The sequence below is a fragment of the Setaria italica genome, chromosome III, assembly GCF_000263155.2.
Source record: "Setaria italica strain Yugu1 chromosome III, Setaria_italica_v2.0, whole genome shotgun sequence".
Lineage (NCBI taxonomy): Eukaryota > Viridiplantae > Streptophyta > Magnoliopsida > Poales > Poaceae > Setaria > Setaria italica.
The window spans coordinates 5104715-5126340 of NC_028452.1; the positions used below are offsets into that span (position 1 = coordinate 5104715).

At 44.5% G+C, this 21626-nt stretch overlaps 2 protein-coding genes across 2 annotated transcripts; both read right to left on the minus strand.

Moving 5' to 3' along the window:
* Positions 1–2544: 2544 nt before the first annotated feature.
* On the minus strand, positions 2545–4973 carry LOC101756583 (bark storage protein A). Its single transcript, XM_004960596.3, has 3 exons — positions 4684–4973; positions 3530–3597; positions 2545–3431 (listed from the first exon to the last, which is right to left on the minus strand). The coding sequence occupies exons 1-3, from the start codon at positions 4913–4915 to the stop codon at positions 2679–2681; spliced, it is 1053 nt and encodes a 350-aa protein (XP_004960653.1). The 5' UTR covers positions 4916–4973; the 3' UTR covers positions 2545–2678.
* A 3343-nt stretch (positions 4974–8316) lies between these two features.
* On the minus strand, positions 8317–14823 carry LOC101757000 (transcription factor bHLH68). Its single transcript, XM_004960597.4, has 9 exons — positions 14135–14823; positions 13429–13777; positions 12472–12549; positions 12209–12274; positions 11787–11852; positions 11200–11250; positions 9431–9481; positions 9246–9308; positions 8317–9015 (listed from the first exon to the last, which is right to left on the minus strand). Exons 1-9 carry the CDS (start codon positions 14437–14439, stop codon positions 8878–8880), a joined length of 1167 nt encoding a protein of 388 aa, XP_004960654.1. The 5' UTR covers positions 14440–14823; the 3' UTR covers positions 8317–8877.
* Between the last annotated feature and the right edge of the window lie 6803 nt (positions 14824–21626).

Below are 21626 nucleotides of genomic sequence, written 5' to 3' on the forward strand. Positions count from 1 at the left end.
GCAGATGAGGGGGGACAGAGGGTCGGAGGCGACGGCGGCAGCAACTCGAGCTTCCCAGGCTAAGACACGCCTCCAGGAGTGGACTACTCATGCTGAGCTGAAAGATCGCCTGGAGCCGAGCTGATTCTGCGAGCGCGTGCCAAAGTCAGGGAGCCGATGTCATCTCAATCGTTGGATGCGTTGTAATACCCGCGTGTCAACCGAGGAGGGTCCTCAGGGTGCTTGGTTTGGGACCGTCTTGGCTAACAAAATGCCGAAAATCGGGAATGGGGGATGCCTCAAAGTTGCTTGCTTGCTTGCTTTCTTCTCTAGTTGGGCCGTAGCTGCAACTTCATACTCGAATCATCGTGATTGTTTCATGTTCTAAGGATTTGGCTTTGGAAGTCGTAGCTGCAACATCCGACGCTTCAACTGCGTGGCGGGGGCTTGCTCGTCGCACGACGACGTACGGCGAGGTCTGCCGAAATCCAGTCCAGCACGAGGAAGGTGGCCATTGATGATGTGGATGAGGAGCGCGACGACGTGCGGTCAAGAGGAGCGAAGAACGAGGAGCAGGATGGCATCTCCGTCTGCTGCGCCGGCGTGCACGGGCGTGGCCATGGCCAGATGCAAGCGGGCGCAGCACCGGGGCTTCCAGGAGGAAGGGGATGGAAGCCAGGGGCGGCCGGCGACGGCGTTTTCTTGTCAGGCCAAACACCGCCCCTTAGGGCTCCGAACACCCTAGTTCCATGCGATCTCGGGCTGATGCTAGCCGGGCACAAGGAAGAAGACGTGCACCCAAGAGGCGGCCGGCGTCAGGCGGCGCTCCGGCGAGCCGCTGGCGGAGGGTCGGATGGCGATCGGAATTTCTTTTAAAAAATACCCCTGACAATGTTTCAAATAACCCCCTAATTTGGATCGCTATTAATGATTTCGATCCTATTATTTTCAAGATACCCCCTACTATTTACAAATTACCCCCTAATTTGGATCGCGATTAATAGTTGCGATCCGATTATTTGCAAATTACCCCCTATTGTTTGCATATAAACCCCTCATTTGGAATCGCGAGGCGACAGCTGCTTGCCCTCCCCGATCCGCAGGGGCATCTGCTCCCCAACCGGCGCCCGATACTTGAATCTGCAGCTGCTTGCCCATCCGATGCCGCGGCCCCATTGAGGACTACCAGAACACGGGCAGCTTCAAGGACATCACGGTGGAGAGTGGAGACGTCCGGTTGTGTCAGGAGTGCCATAGATTTTATTCCCGATTTGCCAAGTTCTTGACAGGCTGTGAGGTACCCAGCCGAAGCACTGAATCTCCTCTCCTCCGCAGCTCCGCTGGAACGGCGTTTTCTGGAGAAGCCTCCCGATTCATTGGTAAGCTGCAGCTCGCTCCTTTCAGTTCGTTCCATATGTGCCACAACTTGCTCCTTGCATGCTCTACAAATGCTCGATGAAATGCCGGCAAGGAAAGTCGTCCATGCTTTCATGATAATATTTGTGGTTTTCATTAATAGGATTGACAAGAACGGCTAAAATATTCTCATTGAGCAGATACAATATTTTATTGTCGAAGGAGCCGATAAGGAGCCAACCCTCCAATTTTCACATCTGCCGAAGTCATGTTGCAGGCAGTCAATTGAGTTCAATCTATGTTATGGTCCTTAAATTATTAGTCCAGTGCTCAGTTCTGAATTGTTATGGTTCGTAATATATTAAGAACCAATGCAAGTAGGCTGCCACTCGAATCAAAATGCAGGCCTTTGCTGCAAGCCTGCCATGAACAGATTGCAACACTGTTGGCCACCTCCAAGTCCCTGCTGTGTGGCACCAGGCCAATCGATGTCTGAACTTCTATGCCTGTACTGCATCTGGTCCAATGTAGAGAGTATTACGAATGCAAGTTTGCAGCAGTCAAACTCTCTGCTAGGAGTCTGTAGTTGCTGTGATGGGGTAAACTTGTATCAAATGCAGATGTTTGGTAGGTTACAACAATTGGCATGGCATTGTCCATGATCGGAGGTGCACATGCCACCTAGCTTTCTTTAGTACATACAACTTCCTGCCAAATTCGAAGCTTAAAATGGAGTTTCTGTAGATACAGTATTTTCTTATGGTGTAAGTATTGTCAATGCTCAATTATTGGCATGAATCAGAATGATTTGATGAGATTGGCTTTAAATTTAAATGGTGCGTGCAGCTCGCTGACCGTCACTATTTCCTGAAACTGAAATGCTTCCACTCGGTGAGGACATGAACATCTGTGGCACCAAATAAAAGGTGTGTGATTTATAGTTTTATACATGGTGAGATGGTGAGCGCTCTTCAGTTTTGTAACCAAACACTCTGCAGGAAGCAATGGGGAACAACAGCGGTGGATTATATTTGAAGGCTGTGAAAAGAAACAGCTCAAGAGTCATGCACTTTCTATAGAATTAGTTTATTAACTACTTCATCTATCCCAAATTATAGGTTGTTTTGACTTTTCTAGATTTATAGATTTTATTATGCACTTAGGTAAACTAAAAATAATTTATAGGATATCCGGAGAGTAGACTTTTTCCTTAATTAATTATTAGCATATTCGTGGAACATGAAGAACAATAATAAGCGAAGTAATTAACCGTACGTAGGACACATGCATTATTCTTATGTTACAAAAAAAATACTCGATCAATTCTGATAACCTTGACCACACTAATTCAACAGGGAAATGAGTTCGACGGCGACCGTCACCGCGTTCTGGGCGGTCAGCGGTGCGAACACCCCGGCCTCATTGGACTCCGCCGCGCCACCGCCGGCGAGGTCGGAGAGCGCCCTGACGGCGATGAAGGGCGCCCCCTGCTGCAGCGCGACGAGCGCGACGGCGGCCGTCTCCATGTCGACGGCCGTGACGCCGAACCTGGACCTGAGGAACTCCCTGTACGCCGCGTTGTCGACGAAGACGCTGGCGCTGCACCCGCGCTCGACCCACGCCACCGCCGGGCGTCGCGGCAGGCACGTCGTGCCGTTGCTGACGACGCAGGCTTCAAGTTTGACGCCCTCCAGCTTCCGGGAGAGCTCGTAGTAGCGGGCGTCGACGGGGGCCCAGAACGCGTGGCCGCGCACCTCCGGCGTGCCGCTCGCCGCCGGGAACACCTCCTCCGGCTGGTACCAGACGCCGTTGAGCAGGTTGCCGTCGGACCGGGCGTTCTTGCCGACGGTGTAGTCGGTGAAGTTGAGGCTGCCGAGCTCCCTCGTGTAGTCCCCGTTGGACTCCAAGGCGAGCTCGTTCTCCGGCCCGTGGCCGTAGCGCTGCCAGTTCCAGAGGCCTGTGTGCGCCCAGTAGCGTGGCACGGCGACGTCGCCGATCTGGCGGTCGGGGTCGGCGTTGCCGGCGATGCCAAAGTGCACGATCCCCTTGACGTCGAAGAGCGTGAGGAGGAGCTGCGTGGTCACCCCGGAGTTGAGCTGCAGGGAATCGGCGCAGTATATCAGAACAGTAAGTTTATTTAGTGATCATCTGAGGTTAATTGAATTCAATCCACTGTCAATCGATATTTACTTACCATGCCGAGGCCCGTCATGACGATGACGACCTTCTGCTCCCCGATCGTGCCGAAGCGAAATCTCCTTCCTTGAGGCAAAGACGACATTACGAGTACTTATTGGTTAATTATATGGTCAAGTAATTAACTTGTATCTCCTTGAACAGAATGCATGATCGATGATCGAGTTGATCATGTAGGTTCATTGGTCCAAAGAAGGACCATGGCCTGGTCAGTCAGACCGTACGTCGGAAACGTGCAACCTGGAGCTACTACTACACCCCTGTGTCTGTGTGCGACAGATGGACACGCACGACGTAATCAACTGTGCACGAGCCCACGAGTTTGTACTTTCTACACAAGAGGCTGTGTCCACGCGCATGACTGAATGCATGCGTCCACGTGGCAGCTGGCACACTTGTCGTGAGTTCATCATACATGACTGAATCCTAGCTACGACGCCACGCATCATGCATGAGTTCTAGGCATATACGCTAGCTCTTGGTCAAGAGCATGAATTTTGTACGTTCCACAACACAATATCATCCAGAATTGTTAACCTTGACGGGTCAGCCTCATTTCCTGACGGCCCCGGCGCCAACAGCGTAACGAATAGTCACATTGGCTATCCGATCGACGGCCACCGATCAGCAGTATTGTATCCTCTGAGATGATTCCCGACAGGGAAAGCTAGCCGTATCCCCATCGACCATCGTACCCAATGGATGAATATTATTTTTCAGCTCATAAATGCAACATGTATGCATGGACAAGTATATCTATGTTTGTTTTGTTATATCCATTGCCATTTGCATCCCACTGATTATGACTCTACGACATGGTAATCAACTTGCTGATCCTCTTCTTAATTTAGATGGCTCTGAGCAAATCGATACAATCTTAGCATGTGGGATGTATCATCTCCGGTGGGAGCGTTGACGATCAATTTCTCTCTACAATCTTAGCTTGATTCTAAGAAAGCTTAAACATGGATGATGTCACATTCACGGCATAAAAATATATATCGACAAATATAATGCAGCCACTAATTTCCTGTCTTAACTAACTAGCACCCATCAAAAAACTAGTAAGAAATGTAGTTTTTAGTCCTCGATAATTTTGAAGAAAGATAACAAAAAGAAAATGACTACCGATCGGAAGGAACTGAGGCGCACCTGCGACGTCGAGATGCGGTGGCAGGCTCCTCGCCGGCGAGAACCTCGGCGACCGGAGGAGCGGCTCCATCTCGAAGGCGTTGGGCACGACGACGCCGAGGAACGGCCCAAGACGGTTCGCCCTCCGGATGGACCGCGCCGTGCTCTCCGGGACGGCGGCGCCGACGGCGCAGGACATCGCGAGCAGAAGCAGCGAGACGCCGAGGAACGGCCGCCGGCGCGTGCCCAACATGATGGTCAGGCGTTGGTTTCTGGTTAGGGATGGAATGGAGCACGAGCAGGAAGCTGTGGATTATATATTGGCGAACCAATGCAAACGGAGGCGGCAATGGGTTATATATATATAGGGTTTGAGAGTTGGGGGATGCAAATAAAAGTAAACGGTTGGATTTGATTGAGTATAGAAGGAAGGTCACGAAATGCAGCCGATCTCCATGAGCAAGTAAAGATCTCCCTCCCCTTTTTCTTTACACGCGAATTAACTCTTTCCGAAGTAAGTAGTATTTCTAGACGACAAAGTCTCACCGTCGCAAAAATTGTATATTGTAGTTATCTGAAGAACTTAGGTTTACGATTCATCGCATTTTTTTTGCGAGTAATTCATCGCATTATACTGTTCAAACTATTCAAGACTCAGTTGTCTTCTCTCCAACGAATTCTTTAAATTTTGTTGTTTAATTTAAATTTTTTCTCCGATCCTCATGCAATGCGAGCTGTGTTTGAAGTTTAAAAATTTGTCCCATGATAGCCGACATGATACGATACGTTACAAAAATATGTAAAGTTACATCGCTCCAAGATTTGGAGGCCTGCGGGAGCCTCTCCCTGGTCTCGCCATTCACCTCGCGCCGCGTGGCCACTGTGCACCAGATGTGCTAAACAAAAACGTAATCGCCACACGTCTGCCGGATCCATGAGCCTGCCCATGATGTCCATCACATTCATTCTGTTCGGGCTGCCGCATATGGCCTTCCCTTCCTCTCAGCTCCGACGATCCTGCTAATCCCGCCGCCTGATGTCCATTTGGCTCACTGCCTGCCTGGCGCCTGCGTCAACCACGCAGAGCTCAGGTCGCCGAAGGGCGTCAGCTCGCTTCCTCCCTTCTGCTCAGCGTTGAATCTCCTCGACGTTGGTGTCCCGCCAGCAAAGTTACGAGAGGTAAGGGGTGCCTTGATTCAGTTATCTCTCTTTTTTATTTATTACGTTTACTAATTTCTTGCACACTTCTTTTGGTATACGATGATCGGTGAATATACGAACCTGTGCTCTGTCCCAATTCTGAATCTGCTCAACTGCCCAAAAATTGATGCGTCGCTTTGCTAACTCATACTAAAAAACTATCCATTTTCAGACATTGCTTTACGAAGAGCCAATACATCATCTATAGATGCTCGAGGTACTGCACAAGCTGCTGAACCAAGGTACCTTTCCACTCACATTAGATAAACTTTTTCCATAGCATGCCTGATTTAGTTTACACGGTTAATGTTTTCATCTGATTTCGTTTACAAATGTCACATGAGGTTTAAGACCAAGCCTCACGGTTTTGGAAGACCAACTCAAATGTTTCAGCAACTGGGCCATTTCTTCTTCCATCTGAATGATGGTGCATAGCATGTATGAAATCTGCTATTTGCAAGTTCAGTGACTGAAAGCATATCCTACCTGCTTATGCAGGCACGTTAAATCAGGGACCGGCAATATACTGCCATTGCTCCAAAGTGTACTGTCTAAAGCACTGCTCATTTGTGGTTTGTCAAACAGCAACAGGTAAATGTCAAGCAAAACAAGTACTAAGAACTACGCCATTTCATTAGTGCCTTCACTATTAGAATGCCGTACAAAATGCGTGCTCCTATGGTGACCATGGAATTGACACCCTCTAGTATAGAGGTGTGTACCGTCAGAAGGACATGAACGAAGTAGGAAGAATATGAAAAGGCACTGCCAAGAGCAGCCTGCCATATCTGTGAGCTATTGTAAGTTGTTTGATTTTCGCAGCTATGGTGAACTGAAACCTTTTTGCATGAGTATATTTGAAAAGGTGAAAGATGGAATTTGCGTTATGCTGGAACTGTGTGTGTGTGTGTATGTATAGCTTCAATAGTATTCTTATCACAAAGAAGGCTGTAATGTCCTGTATTACATTTTGTATCTGTGCAGTGCTACAATCATATATGCTTTCCAAATCCTATAATTAATTACTTAGTCGACACATCTTCCTTTATTATTTTTGCCAACCTGAATAACTGGTTGTTAAGCCATCTTCATGGTTAAACTACGATTCATATCCTTGCACACTACTGATAAGTTTGCCTGTCGTCAAATGGCTTTGCATTTTTTATTTCCTGAATTGTTGTATGTTTAAAAGGGCCAAAAAAAAAGGTACACTCATACAATCGCAGCCACTATGTCTACATTAACACTGACAACACAAACAATCCACGACTTTCCTACGGGCGCGGCGTTAGCGCGCTAACCATCCTAGTTCTATATCTCATAGCAAAACTTGTCTACATTTGATCATAGGTTTGACTAAAACAATTTCGATTAGTTATATGGAAATAAAATCATTGGATTCGTTGTGAAAAAAAAACTTTCAGAATATTTTAATCCTATAGAGTTTTATTATCCTATTCATACAAAATTCTGTAATCAAAGTTTCGAATTGACTGCTCTCCTTTATTTATTTCTTCTTTCGTTAAATAGCGTCTGCAAAGCTCTGCACGTGAATTGTTGGGCCTGCAGAAATGGGCCGAGTAGATTGTGTGTTGGGCCGGCACGTGAACTGTTTGCTTTTCAGGGCCTGCTCCTGCTGAGCGTAGGTCAACAAAATTAGTAAAGAGGCCGACCGTGTTTTCCGGAAATGGCAAATGGGTAACCTTTGGGCTTGTGGAATTGGACAAGGCAGCGAGGTCGCGAGGGAGAACGCTCCAGCATCTTTGGGGTACTCTCCGCGTTAAAAAGACTCACCAAAACATGCATTAAAGATTTGACTAAAAAATATGTATGATACATCATGCAACTATACATGTTTGTGCAAAAAATCGGGTTGAGTAAACTTTTGTGTAAGGAGAAAAAAAAAGACAAAATCGGCGTGTAATGGGATTATATGTTGGATAGATGAGCACTTTTAGATAAACCGGCAAAAGGAAGCTGCGCCCCCGCCGGATTATGGCGAACCATTCACGCAGGGGCCACGCACCCGCACCCTTCGCCCAGCGAGGCGAGATGAGCAAGTGCGCACGCATGTGGAACTCTCCTTCCCTCCCCACACACATAGCTTGAAGGAATGGAGACAACTTCCATATTTAAGTTGGTCATCCCTCCCCTCCACTAGCAATGTGGGACTAAAGACTTGCACCACTCCATCTCTTGCCCATATGGGCCTTTGAGATTTATTTAAAATTCTGAAATTACTTATGGGCTAGGGCCATTATTTCAACATTATATACTGTTCATCTGAATCCACGACCCGCACCTAAGTCGGGAACTCGAAATCAAGCGGGCATATTTTAACATAAGAAACCTAACCAACTAATCTACGCTAGCTTCAATGAATTTATTTGGAGGTAATATTTGTCGGAAACTTCAAATGGACGCTCTGGTGAATATGGTGATAGCACACTGAACTGACCCAGCAACATCGAAATGCAATCAACATTGCTGACTGAACTCAGTTAACAGCAGATACAATTTTACTTGTCATATACATATGTGATATGAACTTTCCTAGGTACACCATAAATCAAAGAAAACGGCACCCCTGCACCTGCTCTCCTGCCTCATACGACGAGCATGCACAGTACATATGAGCTAGTAAAGTCCACTAACTTGCTAGAGATTTCACATATACATGATCAACGAAACAAATTTGCAAGGGACCAGAGAAGAACTAGATCTTCTTCTTGAAGCCCCTCCTTGCAGCAGATACAGATGACGAAGCTTTCGCCCCCCAGCCCAAAAGGTTATACTACTCGCATAGCATCAAGAGCAATCAGCCTTACAGGTGTAGCTTCTTCCCTTACCAGAATGACTGCTCATGATGTTATGTTCCCCAGCAACCCTGCACCCCCTTCTCTTTTCTTAGAGACCTCTCTCTACCCTGTAGCCTCATGAACATATACTTGCAAAGAAACAGCTCGCCAAATCGATCTCTAGGCCATGAAAGCGTCGTCAATGGCGGCGAATGCTCTAGCGGAGGATCCCGCCGAGCGGCGCCGGGGCCCAGTAGTCGGCGGCGTTGTCCCCTCCAAAGTGCGATGTGCACGATACCGGGACGAGGCACAGCCCCCGGCTCCTCAGGTCCTTCTTGGCCTCCTCACTCGCACCCTAGATGAATAACAATTGATCAGGCATTTATTCATCAAATTGCTAATTAACGTATATTGCTATAAAGTGTTTTGGAGCTGCATTCTGCTGTTAAAATTAAAATGTGCATAATTATTGGGTTAACAGTATTTATGTAGGTAGTATATAGCAGCTACTAGCATCACCCTGAGTACACGAGTGTGCAGATGATTGAAAATGACTTTGAAGCAAAGCAAAGTGTGCACAGATACCTGCTGCTCATCAGGCTGGACTGCAGGCTGCTGTGCTCCAGTGTTGCTATTATGGTTTAGCAACTGCGCAAGGAACCAGACGCAAAAAGATATATGAATGAAAAGTGGCTTAAGTTGGGCTGTAAAGGGTTAGATTCTTACATCCAGGAATCATGTGCAACCAGCATAGGGGGTTTTTACGTTACCTGGCCGGGGTATTCTGGGAAGAGCCCAGGGTTCCTTTCTCCCATCGGTCCCTATAGAGATGAAAAAGAAAGCACCGTGTCACATGTCAACGCTGCACGTACACGCGTGCGAGAGAAAAGCTGGAGAGAATAATCTCCCAGATGGGATAAATATGATTGAGCCCATGAGGTGTACTGGCCCATGGTTGTCTCAAGCTGACCTAGGGTCAGCTCAAAATAAAAAGGTGGTTATTGCTATATATCCCCTTGTGCAGCCTAGCTAAAACAAGCTGGTTATGACCATATTACTTGTGCAAGCTAAAATAATTAAGCTGGCCATTAGCACATTACCCTGGATTGTTAGCTAAATCATGTGTGTTACAAAAAGACATTAATCCTATCACAATATATAACTGTAACACAGCCGGAACATAAGGTTCATATTTATAAGTTCTGCTTGAGTTCAATTTTCTGCCAGAAAGGGAGCAAGAGAAAACTAGCGATTTTAGTCGACCTCTAAGTTGTGAAAAAAATTGAAGTTATAATATTCTAGAGAATATCAACCTTTAAATCTTTGTAATTTTTGTTAATTTTTACATGCATAAACTCAGGTACAGTATCTTAATTTAAAGAGACCTTTTCTTCCAAAAGATGATTATGTGCAAGTTAACTAGGATAAATTGGCACCTGCAGGTAATTAAGAATGGGTGCCAATTATATTGATCGTAGTACCAAAATATGCATGGATAAATTTTGGAATCTTTCTTGGATAAGTACTAAATTTAATTCGTGATATTGCAGAACTTTCCATTGCGTGATCATTCATAAGTCCATTATACTTCCAATAACACATCATTCTGTCAAAGAACACCCTAAGATGACCGAACTGGCTTTCTAAAAAAAAGTTAAGCTAGATCTATATTGTCAGCTCCTAAAAAATGTTACCAATGCAATTTTTCGAGAGACAGCATATAACAATTCTTGAGATAGATAGACCGAGAGAACCTATATTATTAATTTAATCAATATATATAGAAGGTGAAGTAGTCAAACCCTAGAAATAGTCACACCGTACAAATTTATATATTTCCAAGAAAATTAATGCAAACTTCACCATATTATAGAGAACTATACTTTGCATAGTGATGCTTGTATGTATACTAGGAAAGTGGGTTTCTAACTTTCATACTCCAGAGAAAAATAGAAAACTAAACAAGCTTAGTTACTTTCATGTTGAAGTTTGTATACTAGTGACTAGTGAACTTTGATTACATGCACTCAATACATTAAGCTTTGTATACTTGTCTAACTATCTAGGAGCCAATATATCGTTCTCAAAAGTTAATCATAATTTCACACTGAAGACATGCTTGCAGAGATTTTTATTTATGATTATGTCTCTCTGTAAAAAAATACTTTCTGTTCTATTACGTGGCACACATAAAGAGTCTAAAAGATCTAAAGCCCTTTTTCATAAAGGTTACTAAAAGGATCGGTGTTCTACTGAAGCTTTGGTAAAAGGCTTCTTTAGAATAGCTTTGACAAAGCATATTTTTGGGCGACCTTTGATAAAGGTTTTGCTAAGGTATTGTATCCTCCTACAAAGTCTACACCGGGTAACGATTTCACGAGATCATGCACGTGGATAAGCATTTTGTTAACCTCGCACGTAAACACACACCCTTGGTCCCTTCCGGCGTGTGCTCGTGCGTGCGAGAGAGAGAGAGAGAGAGAGAGAGAGAGAGAGAGAGAGAGAGAGAGAGAGAGAGAGAGAGAGGCATGCGACTTACATTTTGCATGGAGGTCCCGTTGCCGTGGCCCATGTAGGGGTAGCTGAGAGCCTGTCACAGAAGAACAAAGTCACTAGTCAGTGCCTTGAAGAGAGAGAGAGAGAGAGAGAGAGAGAGAGAGAGAGAGAGAGAGAGAGAGAGAGAGAGAGCATATAGTCCAGTCCAGTCCCTGAAACACAAGACGCTACAAGACAGGAGGCGCCATCCATCTCGCGCGCGAGCCCATGCAACAGCGAGCAACTTTAACAGCGTGCTCTTGCACCCGTCCCCACCCTCCCCCATGCATATTCTCTTTTTGTTTCCCGCGCTTTTTTTCACTACCTCCCATGCGGTAATACCTGCTGCTGTTACTGCCGCTGGCGTGTGGGGACACGTCCATGTGGACCCTGCTTTCTAGTGACAGTAGGCATCGCTAGAACTATTACACCGGGCGGAGGCAGCAGCATCTTGGGCTAGCTACAGAAACTGATGCTACTGGGGCTGACGTGTGGGGCTGCATTCTCTGTTCACCCATACTGCTTCTCATGCACTAACTTTTACTCTCTACACAGCGCACGCACGATGAGAGAGAGAGAGAGAGATTGGACCTCAATTTGACTCAGGAGGAATCTGATATAGCCAATGGTCTCTTGCAGTACAGACGCCGTGTCAGTCTGTAAAAAAGAGGCACGTGTGTCAGGGAAATGCTTTAGTTGGACACAACCCCTCGAGTGAAAGGATCGAGCAAAAACAAAGCAGATGCATGGCAACAACTATAGACAACTGCAACAGCATGACCTTCTGTATATATTACACACCCATGAATCTACTGTGCAGAGAGGACACAATCTCATGCAGATCTGGCTGATCTGATATATCGCCTCTGCTTTAGTGATCTACAAGTCACTGTTGCAATGCCAAGTTGATGCTTTGGTGTGGTTAACCCATGATTCCATGTTGTGTACTACTTGGATACTAAAAATATGAAGGTGGTTAACCGATGCAAAGTTTCAGTTTGTTGATCTCTAACCTTGCCAAACGGGGAAACGATCTGGTGAAGTGCAGTTATTCTATCCCCCAGCCTCTCTTTCCTCACCTGCAGCAAAATATATCACAAACCAAAAGGATGCTAGTTAGCATAATAACTATGGTAATAAGAAATCTCAATCATATGTGTCAATTTCCATGTGTACTTCGTGCACGAATTTCCAGGAGAGAGATGTGTCTGGATGCACATATGACACACAAAAGACAGGATTTGGGGTATGAAAAGCAGTGAGATGAGGAAGAAACCTTTAGAGTAGATTGTGCTGAAGAGGAGGCCTGAACCCTAGGCTTCTTGATGGCTGAACCTGTTGCAGTGCTGTTGCACTAGAGAAAGACAAAGAAGCAAAAGCATGAACAATCATGATCCCATTTCAGCATGTCCCAAGAAACAGCACCAGCTCTTCCCTAAAGTGAGTTCCCAGTGATTCTACCTCTCAACACTGACAGGTTATGATGTACCACGACCATAGAAAACAATAGGTGAAGGAAATGTAGTAACCAAAAGAGCTAGCCCTTTCAATGAGTGCATGCCATACACTCTTGGCCATTGTTGTAGCCAGGTTACCAAGAGAGATCATGGAACAGCGTGCATGAAAATACTACCTCTAAGCTTTTGTTGACTAAAGTGGATTTGCATATGACATGGAAACATGTATTTGTACTAGCAGCATCTTTTCGTGAAAAGAAGAATAATACTACTACTGGTTTTAATTTGTTTCAGCTAAATGGAAGAAAAAAATGCACCATTACCAAGAGATCCTATTGACAGCCAAGCCTCATCCTAGAGGGTTATCAATGGCAAAACATAATCATGGTATATTTTCCCATGTCAAACACTAAGATGAATGGAGTGCCTTTTGGAAGTAAGAGCTTTTCCCGAGGGAGATCGAGATGAAGCATAGCCTAAGATAGTACTTCGAAGAACCAAGGATGTATATATAGCAAGCAAAGACAAATGCAATATACTTCTCAGCTTAAACAGTGTAGTGCAGCATCAAACTATACGTGCGCGATGTACATGAACCAAGCTGAGAGAAATATTTTTTATAAAGTTTTTTTCTCTGAAAAGAAAAATAAGGTAGGAAATAATATGAAAAAAATGTAATTTGGAGAGAACAAAGAACAGCCTTCAAGGTACTAGCAACGAATAACTCTCACGGATCAAAGCAACACACACCCTACTACACATCAAGCCGATCTCACCTCGGATGAGTTATCAGAATGGTGATGGTGGCTCCTCATCTCCGGCGCCGGCGCGGTGTTTGAGAAGTCGAGCATGTTGCTGCCGAGGCTGGTGGTGATGCACGACCTAGGAGAGGAGGCCTGCAGGAGCATCTGGCTCAGCTGAGACTTGGCTCCTCCTGCCGCCGGCATCTCATGGTCACCGCCGGCAAGGTGGCTCCCATAGAAGTTGTAAGCAGGCTGAGGCATGGCGGAGCCCTCCTCCTTCAAAGCAGCCATACACGCAGCCTGATCCCCCCAACTCTCTAGCCCCTTTGACAGGAGGGCTGCGGTGGCGCTGTATCGCTCATGATCCCCAACTAATCCCCCTCTGCACATGTAGTTAAGCAAGGCACAAAAGGATGAACACAAACACATGAGTCCATGGAGATAAGAACAATTGCAAGTAAGTATTATAGTAGAATGAACATGCATAGGATGATCAGAGGCAGGAAGAAGATTAACACTGGGAAAGGCTCGATCTGCTATAGGACAAAGTGGGTTAACCACTTTATTCCTTCACCTAGAGCTACAGTTAAGTATAGGGAACTAAAGGTTACATGGATTATAGCGGTTTGTAATTGTGGATCTCTTGCATGAATGAATCTTATTATAAGTTTAACTAGTAAGTGAAGAGAGAGAAAGGGAGATAGAGATAGAGAGAGAAAGAAGAGAGAGAGGTATTTACAGAAGCATCTGGCTCCATGATTCTGGCATGTGGTTCTCCTGGCCGCCGCCATCGTGCATACTTGGAAGAGAACCAGCTGCGCCGTTCATATGAGCTAGCTGTCCCGAAGAGGTGTGTGGAAACTGCTGGGAGAAGAGCACCGATGGAGAAGACAAGGAGGGCAGGTTGGGGGAGGCCTCTTGATCCTCATGGCAAGGCTTCAAGCTGCTCATGATATTGCTGCTGCTAGTGGTATTGCCGCCACTGCCTGTACCACTCCAGATCATCTGCTGGACCAGGGAGGTCTGGAATCCTCCTCTGTTCATCACTGCTAGAGAGAGAGAGGAAGAAGAAGAAGAAGAAGAAGAAGAAGAAAGAGGGACGGGAGAGATGAGAGCTAGCTCTTGCTAGCTGCAACAAATGCTTGCTGCTCTTCCTTGCCAGGCTCTCTCCTCTTGCGCTCTGTCTTTGTGTGGAAATCTCAGGTCAATCTTAAAGGGGCCAGTGTCTCAATTTCCTTGAGGGATGGGGCATATCTTCTTGGAGAGAGAGACAGAAGAGATAGAGAGGAGAACAACAGCAATAACAAACATGAGAAGAGGAGAGAGAAGGAGGGAGGGGGGATGCAATAAAAAGCATAGGCGCTGTTCGGAGAGGAATCTGGGCTTTGTTTTGTTTTGTTTTCCGCTTCCTTTTGCTTCACTCCTTTATTTGTGAACTTTCCCTTGCTTTCCTCCGGCTCCTTTCTCTCTCTCTCTCTCTCTCTCTCTCTCTCTCTCTCTACCCTTTCCTTCCCCCTCTCCTCTCATTCTTTGTATGTTATACAGGCACACACGATTTTATTTTCTTTATTTTTCCTTCTCCCTGTCACTTTTGCTTTATCACTAAAGTGATGTAGGAAAGGTATGTGAGACACACCATTCCGGACCAAAAGGAGCGGTTTAAAGAGGAGGCGGTGCTTGTTAATCCATATCGTCTCATCCAGCTTGTGTACGTTACCACCTTTCAAGCCACCAATTAAGTAGACGCTACCTGATAATTGCAGTTTGCAGTGATGGAGCTTAGACCACGGCTGCACACACGTACAAAGATGTAACCTCCACAACACGCACATACACAGGAACAGTGCACGCTTGCACGCTCCATCGGAAAATAAAGTGTGGGTAGGCAGGCAGGCATGCCCAAGTGGAAAGAAAGAACATCCGTTTACTTCATGTGTCGGTCCTCGTGGCGTTTCTTACATACATCAGGGAAACCGAAATGATTTGCTCGTTCTGTCCAGAAAAATACGTGTACACTACAAAGCCGTGTGTATAAAGCTGTTGTGATCGGTCTAATAATCTGGAATGCAGATGCTATAGTAGCTTTCTAATATTTTGTCAAATCAGCTAAGAAAGGGATATGCCAAAGCTCTTAATTGAAGAACTTTGCGCAAGAACAAATCTTCATTTTCTATACCAGCTAGCATTTCTTTTCTTCTTTCCTTTTTTTGTGTGCGTGAGTCAGGTGTGCTCTCTATGTTCTGGAATATTTTCTAGTGATTGTGCATTGCGCAAGAAGACCAAATTAAAGAAACTGTAAGGCATGGATGCTCTTTTACATCACCATCTAGTATAGAGTTTTATGTTTCATATTACAAACACATTATATTGCTACAGAAGATCTGAGAAAAGACATGCTGTCCCAAAATATTTCATATATAACCCAGATATCAAAACTCAAAGGACCTTCGTTCTTTCGGTTAAGGTGGGCTAGTTGGCCAAGATCTTGTGCATCTTGAGAAAATGTTATTTTGCAAATATTTATGGGTTTCCCGTGAAGCTCTTTTGGTCCTGGAGAAACAAAGAACCTTTAAGCTTTCAGATCACAAACTAATGCTCTGGGCTTAATTTAGAAAATTTGAAGGGGAATACAATGAAAAACTTTTAGTGTGCATACAACTGGATTAAATGACACTATATCTACGTACTGCCTGCCCCTTCCTATAATTAATATTCCCTCAGTTTCAAAATTTTGGTCGTTTTGGCTTTTCTAAATACATAGATTTTGCTATGTATCTAGACATAATATATATTAGTTGCATAGCAAAAGTTATGTATCTAGAAAAGTCAAAACGACCTAAAATTTGAAAAAAATTTGAAACGGAGGGAGTAACATTTATGATAGAGTAGCTCCAGGAAGATGGGATAGATTATATTTAGAATTATATACTATAGAACACTGAACTGTGATAAATAAATGGCATATGACTCAAGTTCTCAAAAGTGCACATGGTGATGTTTTTATATATGCAAGTTTTCAAATATTTTCAAATTAATTATTTGCACGCAATTCAAGCAGAGACAAAATTTTAATTTGTTGTAAACTTTTAAAAAATTCAAAGTTTTAGTGGTTTTTATCTAAAGGCAAAACATGGCACAAACTTTTGGGTAGAACAAAGGAAACCGTCTATGTTGAATCTTTGTAGCTGTCTGCTATCAACTGTTCTGCTTATTGGGTGCAACTAATGATTCTATATTATTCACATTGGGTTCCTTGAAAGCCACAGTGATTTGTGTTATCACAGACAGTTAGCCAACCATATGCACTTTTGGGTGGAACAAAGGAAACTGTCTGGGGTGAATCTAATAGCTGTTTGCCATCAACTGTTCTGTGGTATATTGTAAACTAAGAGTACATAGTTTTTTTTAATGAGGCAATGGATAGAACTTTCGAATGGAACCTATTAGACGTACAGGGGAATAATGGACAAAAATAAGTGCCCTCTATCGTCAATAATATTCACAGAATACCTTGTTTATAGTAGAACCAAATGCCCTATCATAAAAAAAGGGAGAGGGAGTCATAAAGCATGCATACGCTAATGCCTTGGCGTACCAAATTTAAAAGGAGGAAAAATGTTTGCAAGCAAGGCAGGACAAAGCTGTCAAAATCGAGCAGAGCATTCACGGATCCGTCGGCAAAATTGACACATATACATGGCTTGAAAGTGAAGTGTCGGAGCCACAAGTTGAACATCATGGCCATCATATCCTACGTGGAGGCTCCAGAAATACCCAACCTCCAGCCCCCCAAAAATAATCGTAGGCTGCACGCAAACAAGGGAATAATACAAAGCACGAATGATGTATTCGCACATGCATATGTCAACTTTTGAACATTCCTAATTATTAATAAATTGTAAGCCTGTATCATCACCAAGTAACTACGCCACTGATCACTCCATAATCGCCACTGTCTCCTTCAATCAGTCATATCAAGAAAAAGTTCGTATGCACGTGCATAGTGAACATATTAAATATAGTAATTAGTGAAGGCGACCAAATTAAAGATCTATATTTAGAACTCTTGAATAATGTCAATATGCACCAACCAACTCACGTGATAAAAATTCAAAATCTGATTAAATGATGATGTGCAATATACCTCAATACATACGACCGCCGACCAGGTTTTGCAAGAAAGACCTTGCAGCTACTGCACAAAATTGACCAAATCCCTACCCAGTTCTTATTACTAATTACTTCAAAACTACATGAATTCATATGCTTAATAATCCAATTTGATATAATTAAGGAAGAAGATGCAAACACACGTAGTGCGGTGGGTGGAGCAGCCGTTTGTGGCTCTCCCAGCCCGGATTCAATCCCCCATGGGGACGGATCAGGGTGTTGCACGGGGATTTATTCCCAAATTTAGTTATGCAGGTTTAGATGTATGCATGGAGTCATAATGGTAACTGTGACGTGCCCGTCACCTACGAAACCTTGTGCAACTTTGTCGATATCCGGATATCCGGAAGGATGTTGCGTGTGTACAGTTTGTAGGTCTAGCGTGCGTATTGCACTGTACCGTAGTTGTCTATGCTAAAAAAAGGAAGAAGCTAATCGAGAATGGATAATGACTGATTTGAGGGTAAGGTGCAGGTTGAGCATACGCGTAATGATTTTTACTTTCCGCTGAAGTCAGAGGAGACATGGATGTGAAAGCAAGTGCAGGTACATGAATGAAGGAACATTTGGCGTCTTTTTTTCGTGTGTGTAGAGTGTATCGATGGATGGCTAGATTGTACTTTAGGTGAAAGCCGCTTTAGCTGAAAGGCAGCAGCTCCCCCCGGCCGGCCCTGCTGCTTTTGCTCCTCGCTGCTTTTGAGATCTTGGCTTACATGAACACACACTTGTCGCGAGCACGGACAATTCCATCCTGTTAAGCTGCTACTAGCTGCCTCTTGTGCGCGTTGTTCCATAGACCAATCCAGATTCTGATTGCCACTAGCTAGAGTAGAAGCCCGTGAGGTGTAGCAGCCACATGTTTAGTCTTTTATAATTTAACCCAGCCGGGATAATTAATTTAATTTGGCCCTTTGCTGGTCATGCATGCATCCTTGTATATATAGTGTAATGTCGCAGTATCCATCACCATCATATATATAAGAATTGTTCATTCGACGAGAACAAATAAATAATTTGATTTTTACAGGGTTTTAAAAAAAATCACCAACTACTTGTTGGTAATAAGTTTACACAGTTTACTAGGGCTGTGCAGAAATCTAGTACTAATCATCGGATCCTCATCGATCTTGTGTTGCGTCGCCTTTGATTAGGAAACCGATGATCTTTGGCTGTACGTGCTTGTTTTGTTGCCTAGCACACACACACATATACAAGGCTATAGAAAGCATGCATGCATCATGTAGCTTGTTCATCTTTGTTCCCTTGTAGTTTTATAAACCCCCCTGTGGCATGTGGTACACGCTTGCCCGAGAAGAAACTTCGTCTACTAATCATTCAACGCACCTTAAGACATACGTAGCTAGCTAGCTAGCTAAATAATGCTAAATATTCGCGGCGTCGGCTCTTGTAATCCATGATTATTGGCTTAAACTAGACGCTAGTTGAAGACAGGGAAGCCCAGAATTATTGACCTTGATTGGTACATCAAGCACAAAATGTGCATACATCCAGTCAATATACAACAAAAGGCAAAGCATAAGAGAACAAGGTACAACAATAATATAAACGATACTAATAATTAGCTCGTTCAATGAAGGTTGTTTAAAATTTTCCTCTCTGCAAGTTTGGTATATATAATTTGGCACTTAAATAATAAGCTTTTGGCATTTTGGAGCTTATTCTATGCACGCTAGACATCCCTAGATCCCTAGATCGCTTAATGTAAATATGTAAATAGTAGAGCGTTAGCCGCTCAGTTTGTTGAAGATATCCTCCCCCAAAAAAATACCAGTCGGTTCGAAATTGCTATGCAACATGGTAGCTTCAGATCCGCCTCTGGAAATGTATTTCCAAAGCGACCGCTTAAAATGACTGTATCTAGAAATAGAAACTGCCTCTAAAAATGGTGATTTTCACGCCTAAACAGGACCATCTTTGGACATAATAAAGGGTATTTCCAAAGGTGATCGCTTAAGCCGACCGCCTCTCGAGGCAAACCGAAAAATACCAAAATACAAGGGTATGGGATTTGATCTTCAATTCCTTAGAAGAGTTGGCTCTGTTCAACGAGTTTGTGCAATTCCTTTGATGAGATCGAGGCCGAGCACTCATTAAGTATTCTCTTTTACATGTCTCCAAGATGAAAGGTTTAATCAACACAAATCCAAGAAGCAGCTTATAATAATCATAGAGAGTGCGATGACAACAACATTATACAACCCCCTGGTGCTTAACACAACTGATTATCTGGAGCGTCGGTTAGCGATCCAAGGGCCGGCATGGTTTCCCTCAAAGTAACCATGGATGGCCAGATAAAGTGGGAACAACAAGCAGCAAGCAAGCTAGCTAGGGATGAGGCTCGCTCAACTCTACCCTAGGTTTTCGTTCTCGCTCATCCTGTTGATGTGCTTCCGGACATGCATTATTCTACATCGGCGTAAGCAAAAGAAGAAGAAGCAAAACAAAAAAAAAACAAGGTTTCGGTTGGCCTAGAACGTGGAGCCATTGATGTGCCCGTAATTGGGCGCCTGCCCTGTTTTCGTGGCGCTGCCGATCATATCTTATGATACGGCCAAAACAAAGCATGAATGGTTGGTGAGCAGTAACCGTATGGGAGTTTGGGGCGCCGTACGCTGCTGCGAAATCTTTGTCGGGAGAGGGGGTCTTTTCCAAAGGGAGACCCATACTACGTCTTTTCCTGCTTCGGCTTCGTTGAGACCATCCATATGCATGCATTTCTTTGCTTTAATTTACACCCCCCCCCCCCACCCCCACCCCCCCTCTCTCTCTCATGTTTCACTCTGATGATCGAGGACTGCCCTATCGAGTATCGAGGAGGGAATCTTTGAGCTGCTGATCTGATGAGCCCCTTCCTTTCCTTTGGTTTTGTCCTGTTTCTTCAGGCTGATATTCTCCTCCTCCGCGGATCGGACGGGAGACGAGCTGGGCCGGCCGGGGTGCTCAGCTCTAGCTCGCTCGTACGTCGGTCGTCACTCACTCAGTCACTCACACGTCACAATCCAACCACACGAATCTCGATTAACCAAGAAGCATGCAGTAATTAAGTCGCCATGATCAGCAGCAGGTACTAGAGTAGTAGCACTAGGGCAGGCAAACATATGTGTGCAACAAGAAGAGCTAGGCTTTAGTAAACCCTACTGGCCAACTAGAGATGTAACTATGAAAGGACAGAAACCGTATATACTGGCATCTAGCTAGGGCTCGCTGGATTATTGTTAAACCAGAACATATAAATAGCGGTACGGTGTCCCATCAAAACCTTGCAGTACTTCCAAAATAAATACACCTTGATTGTTCTAGTTTCAAGAAAGTTTTTTTTGTCAAGCCAACAATTTCCAAAATTTTACTAGGACAATTTCATATTTGTGTGATCAACTTGGCCGAACTTTGGCCCCCCTTTGGCCAGGCTCCGGGGTGCTCCGGCTCTAGCACCCTGGAGCCGGAGCCGGAGCTGCCGGAGCTAAAAAAGATACGGTTTCACCAGCTCTAAACCTTTCCTAAACCTTTCCTAGTTCATTTTGCTCGAGAGAGGAAAAAAGTGCTCCTTGCTACAGTGTACGTGCAGAAAGAGTCGGAGCATCTTGAAGCCTGGCCAAAGGGGCTCTTTTTGTTTAAATGAAACTAAACTGGCACGGGTGGCCCATGAAGAAATTAATGTGAAGTGACTTGGTTATAGTCAAGCATATATATTGTAGTGTGACTTCATCTGAGCAAAAATGTTTTAATTTTCTGTATGCCGCGCACGCTTAAGTTTCAAAATATTCATGCGTTCAGTACTTTTCTATTGTTTTGCTAATAATTCAAAGTAAATGCTTCAAGCGCTGTTCTGTCCAATTTGTATATATAGCACCTGCATTTTTCATATTTGAAATGCATGCATGGACAGGACTCAGGAGCTAAACTCAAACATGACATGATTGGTAGGTGCGTTAGCACGCGTGCTTTTCGATGCAAAAGCTACTAGGGTCGGCACTAACTACTACTGCTACCACGCTCTCTACACACAACAATATTCTAGCTCATCGCAGCAGATAAGTCAA